This window comes from Blennius ocellaris (genome assembly GCF_963422515.1).
Source record: "Blennius ocellaris genome assembly, contig: SCAFFOLD_296, whole genome shotgun sequence".
NCBI classification, from domain to species: domain Eukaryota; kingdom Metazoa; phylum Chordata; class Actinopteri; order Blenniiformes; family Blenniidae; genus Blennius; species Blennius ocellaris.
The window spans coordinates 12501-28750 of NW_027662209.1; the positions used below are offsets into that span (position 1 = coordinate 12501).

Consider the following 16250-nt stretch of genomic DNA (forward strand, 5'->3'; position numbering starts at 1 on the left):
GTTCAGTACTTTGTTTAATACGTTCAGTACTTTGTTTACACTGGACGCTTTATTAATACGTTCTGTACTTTGTTTACACTGGACGTTTTATTAATACGTTCAGTACTTTGTTTAATACGTTCAGTACTTTGTTTAATACGTTCAGTACTTTGTTTACACTGGATGTTTTATTAATACGTTCCGTACTTTGTTTACACTGGATGTTTTATTAATACGTTCAGTACTTTGTTTAATACGTTCAGTACTTTGTTTACACTGGACGTTTTATTAATACGTTCAGTACTTTGTTTAATACGTTCAGTACTTTGTTTACACTGGACGTTTTATTAATACGTTCCGTACTTTGTTTACACTGGACGTTTTATTAATACGTTCCGTACTTTGTTTAATACGTTCAGTACTTTGTTTAATACGTTCAGTACTTTGTTTACACTGGATGTTTTATTAATACGTTCAGTACTTTGTTTAATACGTTCAGTACTTTGTTTAATACGTTCAGTACTTTGTTTACACTGGATGTTTTATTAATACGTTCAGTACTTTGGTTACACTGGATGTTTTATTAATACGTTCAGTACTTTGTTTACACTGGATGTTTTATTAATACGTTCAGTACTTTGGTTACACTGGACGTTTTATTAATACGTTCCGTACTTTGTTTACACTGGACGTTTTATTAATACGTTCCGTACTTTGTTTACACTGGATGTTTTATTAATACGTTCAGTACTTTGTTTAATACGTTCAGTACTTTGTTTAATACGTTCAGTACTTTGTTTACACTGGATGTTTTATTAATACGTTCAGTACTTTGTTTAATACGTTCAGTACTTTGTTTAATACGTTCAGTACTTTGTTTATATGGACGTTTTATCTGATTAATACTGAATCAAAGACAAACGACTGAAGCTTCTGGATCAATCAACTGTTTGTTTGTTTGTTTGTTTCTGGTTCAGCCACGTCTGATTCCTTCACCTGGACCAGACAAGCATGCAGCCGGTCCAGCAGCCAGCCCGGGACCCGGCCCGGGACCCGGCCCGGGACCCGGTCCAGAGACTCACCAGGCAGGACACGGCCAGGTGGCTGAGGACGACGGCGGCCACGGCCCACCAGCGCTGCTTCTCACAGGCGTGGAAGAAGACCACGCCCCAGAACATGTGTAGCAGGATGATGGCCATGGTCATGAAGGCTGGGGGGACACAACACAGGTTACCGGGCCGCCTCACACCCTCGCCGGCCGCGGCAGCTGGAGACGCACCCGAGGACAGGAAGTAGTGCTGAGGGTCTCCGTGGATCCCCACCGTCCCCGGGCCCACCGAGTCCGCCAGGATGTTGACCACCGAGAAGGCTCCGCTCATGAAGCCGAAGCCCAGGCCGGACACTGGGGACGGACAAGACAAGACAGGCAGTCAGGGTGTCCCGGGACCACCTTTGTCCTTCACGTCCTGTCAGAGGACGACCACTCTGGACCCAGTGTCCTCAAGTCCACCTGGACCCAGTTTCAGTAGAGAGACAGGCTCTTTCTGTGTCTGGACCTTTACATGCTAACGCTAACGAGCTGCACCTTCCATTGGTAGGTCCTACCTCCTTTCCTACCTCCTTCTCCTGAACCTCACAAGTGTTTTATGTAGCAGCCATGATTCCTTTAGAGCCTCCTTTAGCCTAGGAAACACTGATGCTTCCTTTAGCCTAGGAAACACTGATGCTTCCTTTAGCCTAGGAAACACTGACGCTTCCTTTAGCATAAGAAACACTGACGCTTCCTTTAGCATAAGAAACACTGACGCTTCCTTTAGCATAAGAAACACTGACGCTTCCTTTAGCCTAGGAAACACTGACGCTTCCTTTAGCCTAGGAAACACTGATGCTTCCTTTAGCCTAGGAAACACTGATGCTTCCTTTAGCCTAGGAAACCCTGATGCTCCTTTTAGCATAAGAAACACTGACGCTTCCTTTAGCATAGGAAACACTGACGCTCCCTTTAGCCTAGGAAACACTGATGCTTCCTTTAGCCTAGGAAACCCTGACGCTTCCTTTAGCCTAGGAAACACTGATGCTTCCTTTAGCCTAGGAAACACTGACGCTTCCTTTAGCCTAGGAAACACTGACGCTTCCTTTAGCCTAGGAAACACTGACGCTTCCTTTAGCCTAGGAAACACTGATGCTTCCTTTAGCCTAGGAAACACTGACGCTTCCTTTAGCCTAGGAAACCCTGACGCTTCCTTTAGCCTAGGAAACACTGACGCTTCCCTTAGCCTAGGAAACACTGACGCTCCCTTTAGCCTAGGAAACCCTGATGCTCCCTTTAGCCTAGGAAACCCTGATGCTCCCTTTAGCCTAGGAAACACTGGCGCTTCCTTTAGCCTAGGAAACCCTGATGCTCCCTTTAGCCTAGGAAACCCTGATGCTCCCTTTAGCCTAGGAAACCCTGATGCTCCCTTTAGCCTAGGAAACCCTGATGCTCCCTTTAGCCTAGGAAACACTGACGCTTCCTTTAGCCTAGGAAACCCTGATGCTCCCTTTAGCATAAGAAACACTGACGCTTCCTTTAGCATAAGAAACACTGACACTCCCTTTAGCATAAGAAACACTGCAGCTCCCTTTAGCATAAGAAACACTGATGCTTCCTTTAGCATAAGAAACACTGACACTCCCTTTAGCCTAGGAAACCCTGACGCTTCCTTTAGCCTAGGAAACACTGATGCTTCCTTTAGCCTAGGAAACACTGACGCTTCCTTTAGCCTAGGAAACACTGACGCTTCCTTTAGCCTAGGAAACCCTGATGCTCCCTTTAGTGTAGGAAACACCGATGCTTCCTTTAGCCTAGGAAACACCGATGCTTCCTTTAGCCTAGGAAACACCGATGCTTCCATTACCAAAGGAGACCAGCTCCTGCTGCCCCACAATACCTTGCGGCGACAACATTTAAAGGGCCAGCTCATCGGAGCGTTCAGAGAAACTCAGGATGACAAAAGGGAGACGATCATTAAGTTACCAAAGTAATAATCATGTCCACATGCAGTAAGTCTCTAAAGACACCAGTGTTCAGTAAGTCTCTGCTCAGGTTCCAGGTCCAGTGTTCAGTAAGTCTCTAAAGACACCAGTGTTGAGTCATTCAGGTAGCAGGTAGTGTTGAGTCATTCAGGTAGTGTTGAGTCATTCAGGTAGCAGGTAGTGTTGAGTCATTCAGGTAGTGTTGAGTCATTCAGGTAGTGTTGAGTCATTCAGGTAGTGTTGAGTCATTCAGGTAGCAGGTAGTGTTGAGTCATTCAGGTAGCAGGTAGTGTTGAGTCAGCGTCGTACCATAAGCCAGCTGGCGGATGGAGATAGGTATGGTTTCCTCCTGACTCAGCGTAAGGAGGCCTTCATTCGCCTTCCTGCAGGGAAACACAACAAAATGAGTCACGCCGAGCGTTCAGACTTGTTTATTGTTTATCGTTCTGACCTCGTTTATCGTTTATTGTTTATCGTTCTGACCTCGTTTATCGTTTATTGTTTATCGTTCTGACCTCGTTTATCGTTTATTGTTTATCGTTCTGACCTCGTTTATCGTTTATTGTTCATCGTTCCTGTGAAGCAGAACATCAGCAGGAAACATGATTGTCACCAAGTGAAAGACGAGCTGAGCTGCAACAATGAGCCTTGAACGGTTCTGGAGGAGGACGGGGGGAGGGACACTCTGAAGTACTACACAAGGAGGACGGGGGGAGGGACACTCTGAAGTACTACACAAGGAGGACGGGGGGAGGGACACTCTGAAGTACTACACAAGGAGGACGGGGGGAGGGACACTCTGAAGTACTACACAAGGAGGACGGGGGGAGGGACACTGAAGTACTACACAAGGAGGACGGGGGAGGGACACTGAAGTACTACACAAGGAGGACGGGGGAGGGACACTGAAGTACTACACAAGGAGGACGGGGGAGGGACACTGAAGTACTACACAAGGAGGACGGGGGGGAGGGACACTCTGAAGTACTACACAAGGAGGACGGGGGGGAGGGACACTCTGAAGTACTACACAAGGAGGACGGGGGGAAGAGGGACACTCTGAAGTACTACACAAGGAGGACGGGGGGAAGAGGGACACTGAAGTACTACACAAGGAGGACGGGGGAGGGACACTGAAGTACTACACAAGGAGGACGGGGGGGAGGGACACTCTGAAGTACTACACAAGGATGACGGGGGGAAGATGGACACTCTGAAGTACTACACAAGGAGGACGGGGGGAAGATGGACACTCTGAAGTACTACACAAGGAGGACGGGGGGAAGAGGGACACTGAAGTACTACACAAGGAGGACAGGGGGGGAGGGACACTGAAGTACTACACAAGGAGGACGGGGGAAGAGGGACACTCTGAAGTACTACACAAGGAGGACGGGGGGAAGAGGGAGACTCTGAAGTACTACACAAGGAGGACTGGGGAAGGGACACTCTGAAGTACTACACAAGGAGGACGGGGGAAGGGACACTCTGAAGTACTACACAAGGAGGACGGGGGGAAGGGACACTCTGAAGTACTACACAAGGAGGACGGGGGGAGGGACACTCTGAAGTACTACACAAGGAGGACGGGGGGAGGGACACTCTGAAGTACTACACAAGGAGGACGGGGGGAAGAGGGACACTGAAGTAATACACAAGGAGGACGGGGGGAAGGGACACTCTGAAGTACTACACAAGGAGGACGGGGAGGGACACTGAAGTACTACACAAAGAGGACAGGGGGGGAGGGACACTGAAGTACTACACAAGGAGGACGGGGGAAGAGGGACACTCTGAAGTACTACACAAGGAGGACGGGGGGGAAGAGGGACACTCTGAAGTACTACACAAGGAGGACGGGGGAAGGGACACTCTGAAGTACTACACAAGGAGGACGGGGGAAGGGACACTCTGAAGTACTACACAAGGAGGACGGGGGAAGGGACACTCTGAAGTACTACACAAGGAGGACGGGGGGAAGGGACACTCTGAAGTACTACACAAGGAGGACGGGGGGAAGGGACACTCTGAAGTACTACACAAGGAGGACGGGGGAGGGACACTGAAGTACTACACAAGGAGGACAGGGGGGGAGGGACACTGAAGTACTACACAAGGAGGACGGGGGGAAGAGGGACACTGAAGTACTACACAAGGAGGACGGGGGGAAGAGGGACACTGAAGTACTACACAAGGAGGACGGGGGAAGAGGGACACTCTGAAGTACTACACAAGGAGGACGGGGGGAAGGGACACTCTGAAGTACTACACAAGGAGGACGGGGGAGGGACACTGAAGTACTACACAAGGAGGACAGGGGGGAGGGACACTGAAGTACTACACAAGGAGGACGGGGGGAGGGACACTCTGAAGTACTACACAAGGAGGACGGGGGGAAGAGGGAGACTCTGAAGTACTACACAAGGAGGATGGGGGAAGAGGGACACTCTGAAGTACTACACAAGGAGGACGGGGGAAGAGGGACACTCTGAAGTACTACACAAGGAGGACGGGGGGAAGAGGGACACTCTGAAGTACTACACAAGGAGGACGGGGGAAGAGGGACACTGAAGTACTACACAAGGAGGACGGGGGGAAGAGGGACACTCTGAAGTACTACACAAGGAGGACGGGGGGAAGAGGGACACTCTGAAGTACTACACAAGGAGGACGGGGGGAAGAGGGACACTGAAGTACTACACAAGGAGGACGGGGGAAGAGGGACACTGAAGTACTACACAAGGAGGACGGGGGGAAGAGGGACACTGAAGTACTACACAAGGAGGACGGGGGAAAGAGGGACACTGAAGTACTACACAAGGAGGACGGGGGAAAGAGGGACACTGAAGTACTACACAAGGAGGACGGGGAAGAGGGACACTCTGAAGTACTACACAAGGAGGACGGGGGAAAGAGGGACACTGAAGTACTACACAAGGAGGACGGGGGGAAGAGGGACACTGAAGTACTACACAAGGAGGACGGGGGGGAGGGACACTGAAGTACTACACAAGGAGGATGGGGGAAGGGACACTCTGAAGTACTACACAAGGAGGACGGGGGGAAGGGACACTCTGAAGTACTACACAAGGAGGACGGGGGAAGTGGGACACTCTGAAGTACTACACAAGGAGGACGGGGGGAAGAGGGACACTGAAGTACTACACAAGGAGGACGGGGGAAGAGGGACACTGAAGTACTACACAAGGAGGACGGGGGAAGAGGGACACTGAAGTACTACACAAGGAGGACGGGGGAAGAGGGACACTGAAGTACTACACAAGGAGGACAGGGGAAGAGGGACACTCTGAAGTACTACACAAGGAGGACGGGGGGAGGGACACTGAAGTACTACACAAGGAGGACGGGGGAAGAGGGACACTGAAGTACTACACAAGGAGGACGGGGGAAGAGGGACACTCTGAAGTACTACACAAGGAGGACGGGGGGGAGGGACACTGAAGTACTACACAAGGAGGACGGGGGGAAGAGGGACACTCTGAAGTACTACACAAGGAGGACGGGGGGAAGAGGGACACTGAAGTACTACACAAGGAGGACGGGGGAAGAGGGACACTGAAGTACTACACAAGGAGGACGGGGGAAGAGGGACACTGAAGTACTACACAAGGAGGACGGGGGGAAGAGGGACACTGAAGTACTACACAAGGAGGACGGGGGAAGAGGGACACTGAAGTACTACACAAGGAGGACGGGGGAAGAGGGACACTGAAGTACTACACAAGGAGGACGGGGGGAAGAGGGACACTCTGAAGTACTACACAAGGAGGACGGGGGGAAGAGGGACACTGAAGTACTACACAAGGAGGACGGGGGAAGAGGGACACTGAAGTACTACACAAGGAGGACGGGGGGAAGAGGGACACTCTGAAGTACTACACAAGGAGGACGGGGGGAAGAGGGACACTCTGAAGTACTACACAAGGAGGACGGGGGGAAGAGGGACACTCTGAAGTACTACACAAGGAGGACGGGGGGAAGAGGGACACTGAAGTACTACACAAGGAGGACGGGGGAAGAGGGACACTGAAGTACTACAGGGGAGGACTTTAAAAGTGGGACACTCTGAATTAACCTCAACTACATAAACTAATAGTTTTGTGAAGTAGTGATACTAAATGTACTTTTTATTTACATAATGTTTTATTGTTATTTGATTTTTGTTTTGGAGGGAAGGAGTGGACCTCGGTGTCTTTCTTCACGTGAAGGAAGTACTCCTAGTCTGTCAGGAACTTCGTCCTGGTCGTACTGCCCAGAGCAAAATACTGCTGAATGAAGAAAACCTCCTCGGGTCCTCTTCTACTGCACCTCGTGACAGAAATACACCCAACCCTTCAGACTGCAGTACTGGACCACTGCAGTACTGCATGAGGCTGTAGTGCCCTCTAGTGGCAGACTGAAGACATTCAAAAAGCAGCAGGTCCACTTTGTTCTCATGTAACTTTAAAGTGTGGATCCCCAAGAACCCGCTTTCAGGTTTAACCCCGTTTCTCTTCAGTTCTTTAGATCTTTTAATGCTAGAAGCTACTTCACCTGGAGACTCAGGTCTTAATGCTAGAACCTGCTTCACCTGGAGACTCAGGTCTTAATGCTAGAACCTGCTTCACCTGGAGACTCAGGTCTTAATGCTAGAACCTGCTTCACCTGGAGACTCAGGTCTTAATGCTAGAACCTGCTTCACCTGGAGACTCAGGTCTTAATGCTAGAAGCTACTTCACCTGGAGACTCAGGTCTTAATGCTAGAAGCTACTTCACCTGGAGACTCAGGTCTTAATGCTAGAAGCTACTTCACCTGGAGACTCAGGTCTTAATGCTAGAAGCTGCTTCACCTGGAGACTCAGGTCTTAATGCTAGAACCTACTTCACCTGGAGACTCAGGTCTTAATGCTAGAACCTACTTCACCTGGAGACTCAGGTCTTAATGCTAGAAGCTACTTCACCTGAAGACTCAGGTCTTAATGCTAGAAGCTACTTCACCTGGAGACTCAGGTCTTAATGCTAGAAGCTACTTCACCTGGAGACTCAGGTCTTAATGCTAGAAGCTACTTCACCTGGAGACTCAGGTCTTAATGCTAGAAGCTACTTCACCTGGAGACTCAGGTCTTAATGCTAGAAGCTACTTCACCTGGAGACTCAGGTCTTAATGCTAGAAGCTACTTCACCTGGAGACTCAGGTCTTAATGCTAGAAGCTACTTCACCTGGAGACTCAGGTCTTAATGCTAGAAGCTGCTTCACCTGGAGACTCAGGTCTTAATGCTAGAAGCTGCTTCACCTGGAGACTCAGGTCTTAATGCTAGAAGCTACTTCACCTGGAGACTCAGGTCTTAATGCTAGAAGCTACTTCACCTGGAGACTCAGGTCTTAATGCTAGAAGCTACTTCACCTGGAGACTCAGGTCTTAATGCTAGAAGCTGCTTCACCTGGAGACTCAGGTCTTAATGCTAGAAGCTGCTTCACCTGGAGACTCAGGTCTTAATGCTAGAAGCTACTTCACCTGGAGACTCAGGTCTTAATGCTAGAAGCTACTTCACCTGGAGACTCAGGTCTTAATGCTAGAAGCTACTTCACCTGGAGACTCAGGTCTTAATGCTAGAAGCTACTTCACCTGGAGACTCAGGTCTTAATGCTAGAACCTACTTCACCTGGAGACTCAGGTCTTAATGCTAGAAGCTGCTTCACCTGGAGACTCAGGTCTTAATGCTAGAAGCTGCTTCACCTGGAGACTCAGGTCTTAATGCTAGAAGCTACTTCACCTGGAGACTCAGGTCTTAATGCTAGAAGCTGCTTCACCTGGAGACTCAGGTCTTAATGCTAGAAGCTACTTCACCTGGAGACTCAGGTCTTAATGCTAGAAGCTGCTTCACCTGGAGACTCAGGTCTTAATGCTAGAAGCTACTTCACCTGGAGACTCAGGTCTTAATGCTAGAAGCTGCTTCACCTGGAGACTCAGGTCTTAATGCTAGAAGCTACTTCACCTGGAGACTCAGGTCTTAATGCTAGAAGCTGCTTCACCTGGAGACTCAGGTCTTAATGCTAGAAGCTACTTCACCTGGAGACTCAGGTCTTAATGCTAGAAGCTGCTTCACCTGGAGACTCAGGTCTTAATGCTAGAAGCTGCTTCACCTGGAGACTCAGGTCTTAATGCTAGAAGCTACTTCACCTGGAGACTCAGGTCTTAATGCTAGAAGCTACTTCACCTGGAGACTCAGGTCTTAATGCTAGAAGCTACTTCACCTGGAGACTCAGGTCTTAATGCTAGAAGCTGCTTCACCTGGAGACTCAGGTCTTAATGCTAGAAGCTGCTTCACCTGGAGACTCAGGTCTTAATGCTAGAAGATGCTTCACCTGGAGACTCAGGTCTTAATGCTAGAAGCTACTTCACCTGGAGACTCAGGTCTTAATGCTAGAAGCTGCTTCACCTGGAGACTCAGGTCTTAATGCTAGAAGCTACTTCACCTGGAGACTCAGGTCTTAATGCTAGAAGCTACTTCACCTGGAGACTCAGGTCTTAATGCTAGAAGCTGCTTCACCTGGAGACTCAGGTCTTAATGCTAGAAGCTACTTCACCTGGAGACTCAGGTCTTAATGCTAGAAGCTACTTCACCTGGAGACTCAGGTCTTAATGCTAGAAGCTACTTCACCTGGAGACTCAGGTCTTAATGCTAGAAGCTACTTCACCTGAAGACTCAGGTCTTAATGCTAGAAGCTACTTCACCTGGAGACTCAGGTCTTAATGCTAGAAGCTGCTTGACCTGGAGACTCAGGTCTTAATGCTAGAAGCTGCTTCACCTGGAGACTCAGGTCTTAATGCTAGAAGCTGCTGAAGTCCTAAAGAAATGTAAAAACCAAAGGTTCTATCTTGTTCTGGTGACGTTCAGATGTTTTCATACCGAAGGTGAAAACACCAAACATGACTGGCTTCATTTGAAAGGTTGAAAGGTTGAAAGGTTGAAAGGTTTAAAGGTTTAAAGGTTTAAAGGTTTAAAGGTTTAAAGGTTTAAAGGTTGAAAGGTTGAAAGGTTGAAAGGTTGAAAGGTTGAAAGGTTGAAAGGTTGAAAGGTGGGCGCAGCGGCTGGGCGGCTTTGCCCCCTGCTGGGCGGCGCCCCCTGCTGGGCGGCGGTGGACTGCAGCAGGGACTCACTTGAGCAGCTTGTAGTAGGCGAAGCGGAAGGTCTCCTGCAGCAGGACGGACAGCACCACGCCGAAGACCAGCAGTCCTTTCTGCTGCGTCGCGCTGTCCTTGTTGCTGATCTGGACGGAGACGAACCACACCAGGGAGGACAGCAGTAGGGACACCAGCCAGAAGAACGCCCTGGGGGGGGGGGGACATCGTCAGCCTTTTGATGGTTCTGCTGGACGGACGTCTCAATGAGACGAGAGGAAGACCTGGACATTTTGTCCTTCACACCATAGCTTGGTCTTTTTTAAACCACAGAGTATATGTTGATGAAAAACAACTCAAACTATAACAAGCTTCAGTTCAGAGACTTTCTCTGCAATTTAAACCTTCTTCACAATTCACTCACTCACTCACTCACTCACTCACTCACTCACTCACTCACTCACTCACTCACTCACTCACTCACACTGAATCAGAGACACACACTAGCGTTCACAATGTGTCCTGGTTGAGACTCACTCATTACATTTACAGTGTCAAATTTAAATGTTCTTAAAAACAAATAAACACATGAAACACAATTCTTCTTGCTCCTTCTATTCTGCAACCTGCTTCTGTCGACGACAACAACCTGCTTCTGTCGACGACAACAACCTGCTTCTGTCCACGACAACAACCTGCTTCTGTCGACGACAACAACCTGCTTCTGTCGACGACAACAACCTGCTTCTGTCGACGACAACAACCTGCTTCTGTCCACGACAACAACCTGCTTCTGTCCACGACAACAACCTGCTTCTGTCCACGACAACAACCTGCTTCTGTCAACGACAACAACCTGCTTCTGTCCACGACAACAACCTGCTTCTGTCCACGACAACAACCTGCTTCTGTCCACGACAACAACCTGCTTCTGTCCACGACAACAACCTGCTTCTGTCCACGACAACAACCTGCTTCTGTCAACGACAACAACCTGCTTCTGTCCACGACAACAACCTGCTTCTGTCCACGACAACAACCTGCTTCTGTCGACGACAACAACCTGCTTCTGTCGACGACAACAACCTGCTTCTGTCCACGACAACAACCTGCTTCTGTCCACGACAACAACCTGCTTCTGTCGACGACAACAACCTGCTTCTGTCGACGACAACAACCTGCTTCTGTCCACGACAACAACCTGCTTCTGTCGACGACGACAACCTGCTTCTGTCCACGACAACAACCTGCTTCTGTCCACGACAACAACCTGCTTCTGTCCACGACAACAACCTGCTTCTGTCGACGACAACAACCTGCTTCTGTCGACGACAACAACCTGCTTCTGTCGACGACAACAACCTGCTTCTGTCAACGACAACAACCTGCTTCTGTCGACGACAACAACCTGCTTCTGTCCACGACAACAACCTGCTTCTGTCAACGACAACAACCTGCTTCTGTCGACGACAACAACCTGCTTCTGTCGACGACAACAACCTGCTTCTGTCGACGACAACAACCTGCTTCTGTCGACGACAACAACCTGCTTCTGTCGACGACAACAACCTGCTTCTGTCGACGACAACAACCTGCTTCTGTCGACGACAACAACCTGCTTCTGTCCACGACAACAACCTGCTTCTGTCAACGACAACAACCTGCTTCTGTCGACGACAACAACCTGCTTCTGTCCACGACAACAACCTGCTTCTGTCCACGACAACAACCTGCTTCTGTCGACGACAACAACCTGCTTCTGTCGACGACAACAACCTGCTTCTGTCGACGACAACAACCTGCTTCTGTCCACGACAACAACCTGCTTCTGTCGACGACAACAACCTGCTTCTGTCGACGACAACAACCTGCTTCTGTCGACGACAACAACCTGCTTCTGTCGACGACAACAACCTGCTTCTGTCGACGACAACAACCTGCTTCTGTCCACGACAACAACCTGCTTCTGTCCACGACAACAACCTGCTTCTGTCCACGACAACAACCTGCTTCTGTCCACGACAACAACCTGCTTCTGTCAACGACAACAACCTGCTTCTGTCCACGACAACAACCTGCTTCTGTCAACGACAACAACCTGCTTCTGTCGACGACAACAACCTGCTTCTGTCGACGACAACAACCTGCTTCTGTCAACGACAACAACCTGCTTCTGTCGACGACAACAACCTGCTTCTGTCCACGACAACAACCTGCTTCTGTCAACGACAACAACCTGCTTCTGTCGACGACAACAACCTGCTTCTGTCGACGACAACAACCTGCTTCTGTCGACGACAACAACCTGCTTCTGTCCACGACAACAACCTGCTTCTGTCCACGACAACAACCTGCTTCTGTCGACGACAACAACCTGCTTCTGTCGACGACAACAACCTGCTTCTGTCGACGACAACAACCTGCTTCTGTCGACGACAACAACCTGCTTCTGTCGACGACAACAACCTGCTTCTGTCCACGACAACAACCTGCTTCTGTCCACGACAACAACCTGCTTCTGTCCACGACAACAACCTGCTTCTGTCAACAACAACCTGCTTCTGTCCACGACAACAACCTGCTTCTGTCCACGACAACAACCTGCTTCTGTCAACAACAACCTGCTTCTGTCCACGACAACAACCTGCTTCTGTCGACGACAACAACCTGCTTCTGTCGACGACAACAACCTGCTTCTGTCCACGACAACAACCTGCTTCTGTCCACGACAACAACCTGCTTCTGTCAACGACAACAACCTGCTTCTGTCCACGACAACAACCTGCTTCTGTCAACGACAACAACCTGCTTCTGTCCACGACAACAACCTGCTTCTGTCGACGACAACAACCTGCTTCTGTCGACGACAACAACCTGCTTCTGTCCACGACAACAACCTGCTTCTGTCCACGACAACAACCTGCTTCTGTCCACGACAACAACCTGCTTCTGTCCACGACAACAACCTGCTTCTGTCAACGACAACAACCTGCTTCTGTCCACGACAACAACCTGCTTCTGTCCACGACAACAACCTGCTTCTGTCCACGACAACAACCTGCTTCTGTCCACGACAACAACCTGCTTCTGTCAACGACAACAACCTGCTTCTGTCCACGACAACAACCTGCTTCTGTCCACGACAACAACCTGCTTCTGTCCACGACAACAACCTGCTTCTGTCAACAACAACCTGCTTCTGTCCACGACAACAACCTGCTTCTGTCCACGACAACAACCTGCTTCTGTCCACGACAACAACCTGCTTCTGTCCACGACAACAACCTGCTTCTGTCAACAACAACCTGCTTCTGTCCACGACAACAACCTGCTTCTGTCGACGACAACAACCTGCTTCTGTCCACGACAACAACCTGCTTCTGTCCACGACAACAACCTGCTTCTGTCCACGACGACAACCTGCTTCTGTCCACGACGACAACCTGCTTCTGTCCACGACGACAACCTGCTTCTGTCCACGACAACAACCTGCTTCTGTCGACAACAACCTGCTTCTGTCGACGACAACAACCTGCTTCTGTCGACGACAACAACCTGCTTCTGTCGACGACAACAACCTGCTTCTGTCGACGACAACAACCTGCTTCTGTCGACGACAACAACCTGCTTCTGTCGACGACAACAACCTGCTTCTGTCGACGACAACAACCTGCTTCTGTCGACGACAACAACCTGCTTCTGTCAACAACAACCTGCTTCTGTCAACAACAACCTGCTTCTGTCGACGACAACAACCTGCTTCTGTCGACGACAACAACCTGCTTCTGTCGACGACAACAACCTGCTTCTGTCGACGACGACAACCTGCTTCTGTCGACGACGACAACAACCTGCTTCTGTCGACGACAACAACCTGCTTCTGTCGACGACAACAACCTGCTTCTGTCAACAACAACCTGCTTCTGTCGACGACGACAACCTGCTTCTGTCGACGACAACAACCTGCTTCTGTCGACGACAACAACCTGCTTCTGTCCACGACGACAACCTGCTTCTGTCAACAACAACCTGCTTCTGTCAACAACAACCTGCTTCTGTCCACGACGACAACCTGCTTCTGTCAACAACAACCTGCTTCTGTCAACCAACAACCTGCTTCTGTCAACAACAACCTGCTTCTGTCAACGACGACAACCTGCTTCTGTCAACGACAACAACCTGCTTCTGTCAACGACGACAACCTGCTTCTGTCGACGACAACAACCTGCTTCTGTCCACGACAACAACCTGCTTCTGTCAACAACAACAACCTGCGGTGAAATACAAACCTTTGTCTGGTTAATATCCTCTTAAATCTGTTCTCATGTCCGAATCTTTCATTGATCACTGAAAAAGCCAAGAATCGCCTCCCAGTTGCTTGGAAAGGCAGCGTTTTTCATATCGATGGGCGCCGCCATTTTGAATGGTGACGTCACGTCACATGACTCGGCGGTGATTTTGTTTTTCTCTTTTTTCACATTATGACACGGTTTCAGTCGTTTGTGAATTCTTGTCAGATAAGTTGCTTACTGCGGAAGTATTCGGTGTTCTTTGTTCACATGACGTTAATAATCTTTATATTACCATCGACATGGCTCATTCTTCATAGCTGTGCAAAGAAACACTAACTTGGGGAGCAACACTTCTTTAGTTTTTACTCTGGTTTGATTGCATTGCAATAATCATTTCAAGGTGTTTTATTGTCATATCACCAGTAAAAGCCAGGATTCACAGTGAATGAAATTCTTATTTTGCCGTCTACCCTGGAGCAGACATACATTAAGTAAGTATATACACAAAAAATAAAATAAAACAAAACAGAGCAGAGCAGTGCAAAATATGAGTAAGAAAGTGAGATGTGCAAAATGTAAACATGTCAGAAGCTGATCATCCATAAATAAATAAATAATCCATGCACATAGTTTATACAGTCTAACATCTTTATGCCTTATTTCTAACTATTGTGGGTGCTACTTTCTTTAACTATATTTTAACCTATTTTTAGTTTTCACTGTGATTTATCGTTTACTTCTGCAGTAACAGTCAATTTCTCCATTTGTGAGAAGAATAAAGTATCTTATGTCGTCTGTATCCCAGATGCTAATGTAGCAATGTAGCATGATGCTGCTAACGTCGGCTATAGCTGGAAAAACACGTATAAAAAAATCCGTTAAACCAAGTGCGTGACTTCTTGTCGTGTGACTGGTAAATCAAACCCTCCAGAACCGTGTTGTTCACAGCGGCAGGGTGAAATGATGGAATATCAGCAGGAGGTGTGGAAATAGAAGCTAATTGTAGCATCACGATGCTACGGAAGTGGCCGGTTAGCTCGCTGCTACCAAACACTGAGCTGCATGTCCTCCCTGAGGTCCGCTGGGCTTCCTCCCGGGTAAAGATCAAAACCCCTGAACCTGTTCGGAGGGTAACGGACAACTTCTCACCCCGCGATGAGGAAAATGACCCTGAGCGGCTCCCGGGCGATGGTGAAGAGGAAGAGCGCGACGGCCGGGCCGAACGCGATGAAGGTGCAGCCGAAAAAACACCGCGGCCGTCATGGTGGCGTGTTTCCCCGCGAGGAACCGGGCGAGTGGAGCTCCGAGCCTCGACGCGTCCAAACTCCTTCTCCACAACTTTGCTCGGAACTTTAGAAAGTCGCTGCTTCTTCCTGCGGCCGCTCGTGATCAAGCTCCATCAGCCGGCGATCACAGGGTCTGAGTGACGTCCACGGCGCACGTGACCTGCGCTCGACGACACAGGATGGAAGTGGTTTGGATACAAAACGAAATACGAAACTACAAATAGGTACAAAACTACAAAAAGATACAAAACTACAAATAGATGCAAAACTACAAAAAGATACAAAACTACAAAAAGATACAGAACTACAAAAAGATACAGAACTACAAAAGATACAAAACTACAAAAAGATACAGAACTACAAAAAGATACAAAACTACAAAAAGATACAGAACTACAAAAAGATACAGAAACTACAAAAAGATACAAAACTACAAAAAGATACAGAACTACAAAAAGATACAAAACTACAAAAAGATACAGAACTACAAAAAGATACAGTACTACAAATAGATGCAAAACTACAAAAAGATACAAAACTACAAAAGATACAGA

General features: G+C 48.7%; 1 protein-coding gene across 1 annotated transcript in view; it reads right to left on the minus strand.

Moving 5' to 3' along the window:
* LOC308148119 (gamma-secretase subunit Aph-1b-like) overlaps window positions 1-15821 on the minus strand; it is an 18275-nt gene extending 2454 nt beyond the window's left edge. The window contains 6 exon segments of the mRNA XM_080521553.1: window positions 1062-1189; window positions 1259-1381; window positions 3304-3377; window positions 10158-10328; window positions 15560-15657; window positions 15659-15821. Of these exon segments, the coding sequence (XP_080377679.1) occupies window positions 1062-1189; window positions 1259-1381; window positions 3304-3377; window positions 10158-10328; window positions 15560-15657; window positions 15659-15673 (609 nt within the window). The 5' untranslated portion in view covers window positions 15674-15821.
* Window positions 15822-16250: the final 429 nt, after the last annotated feature.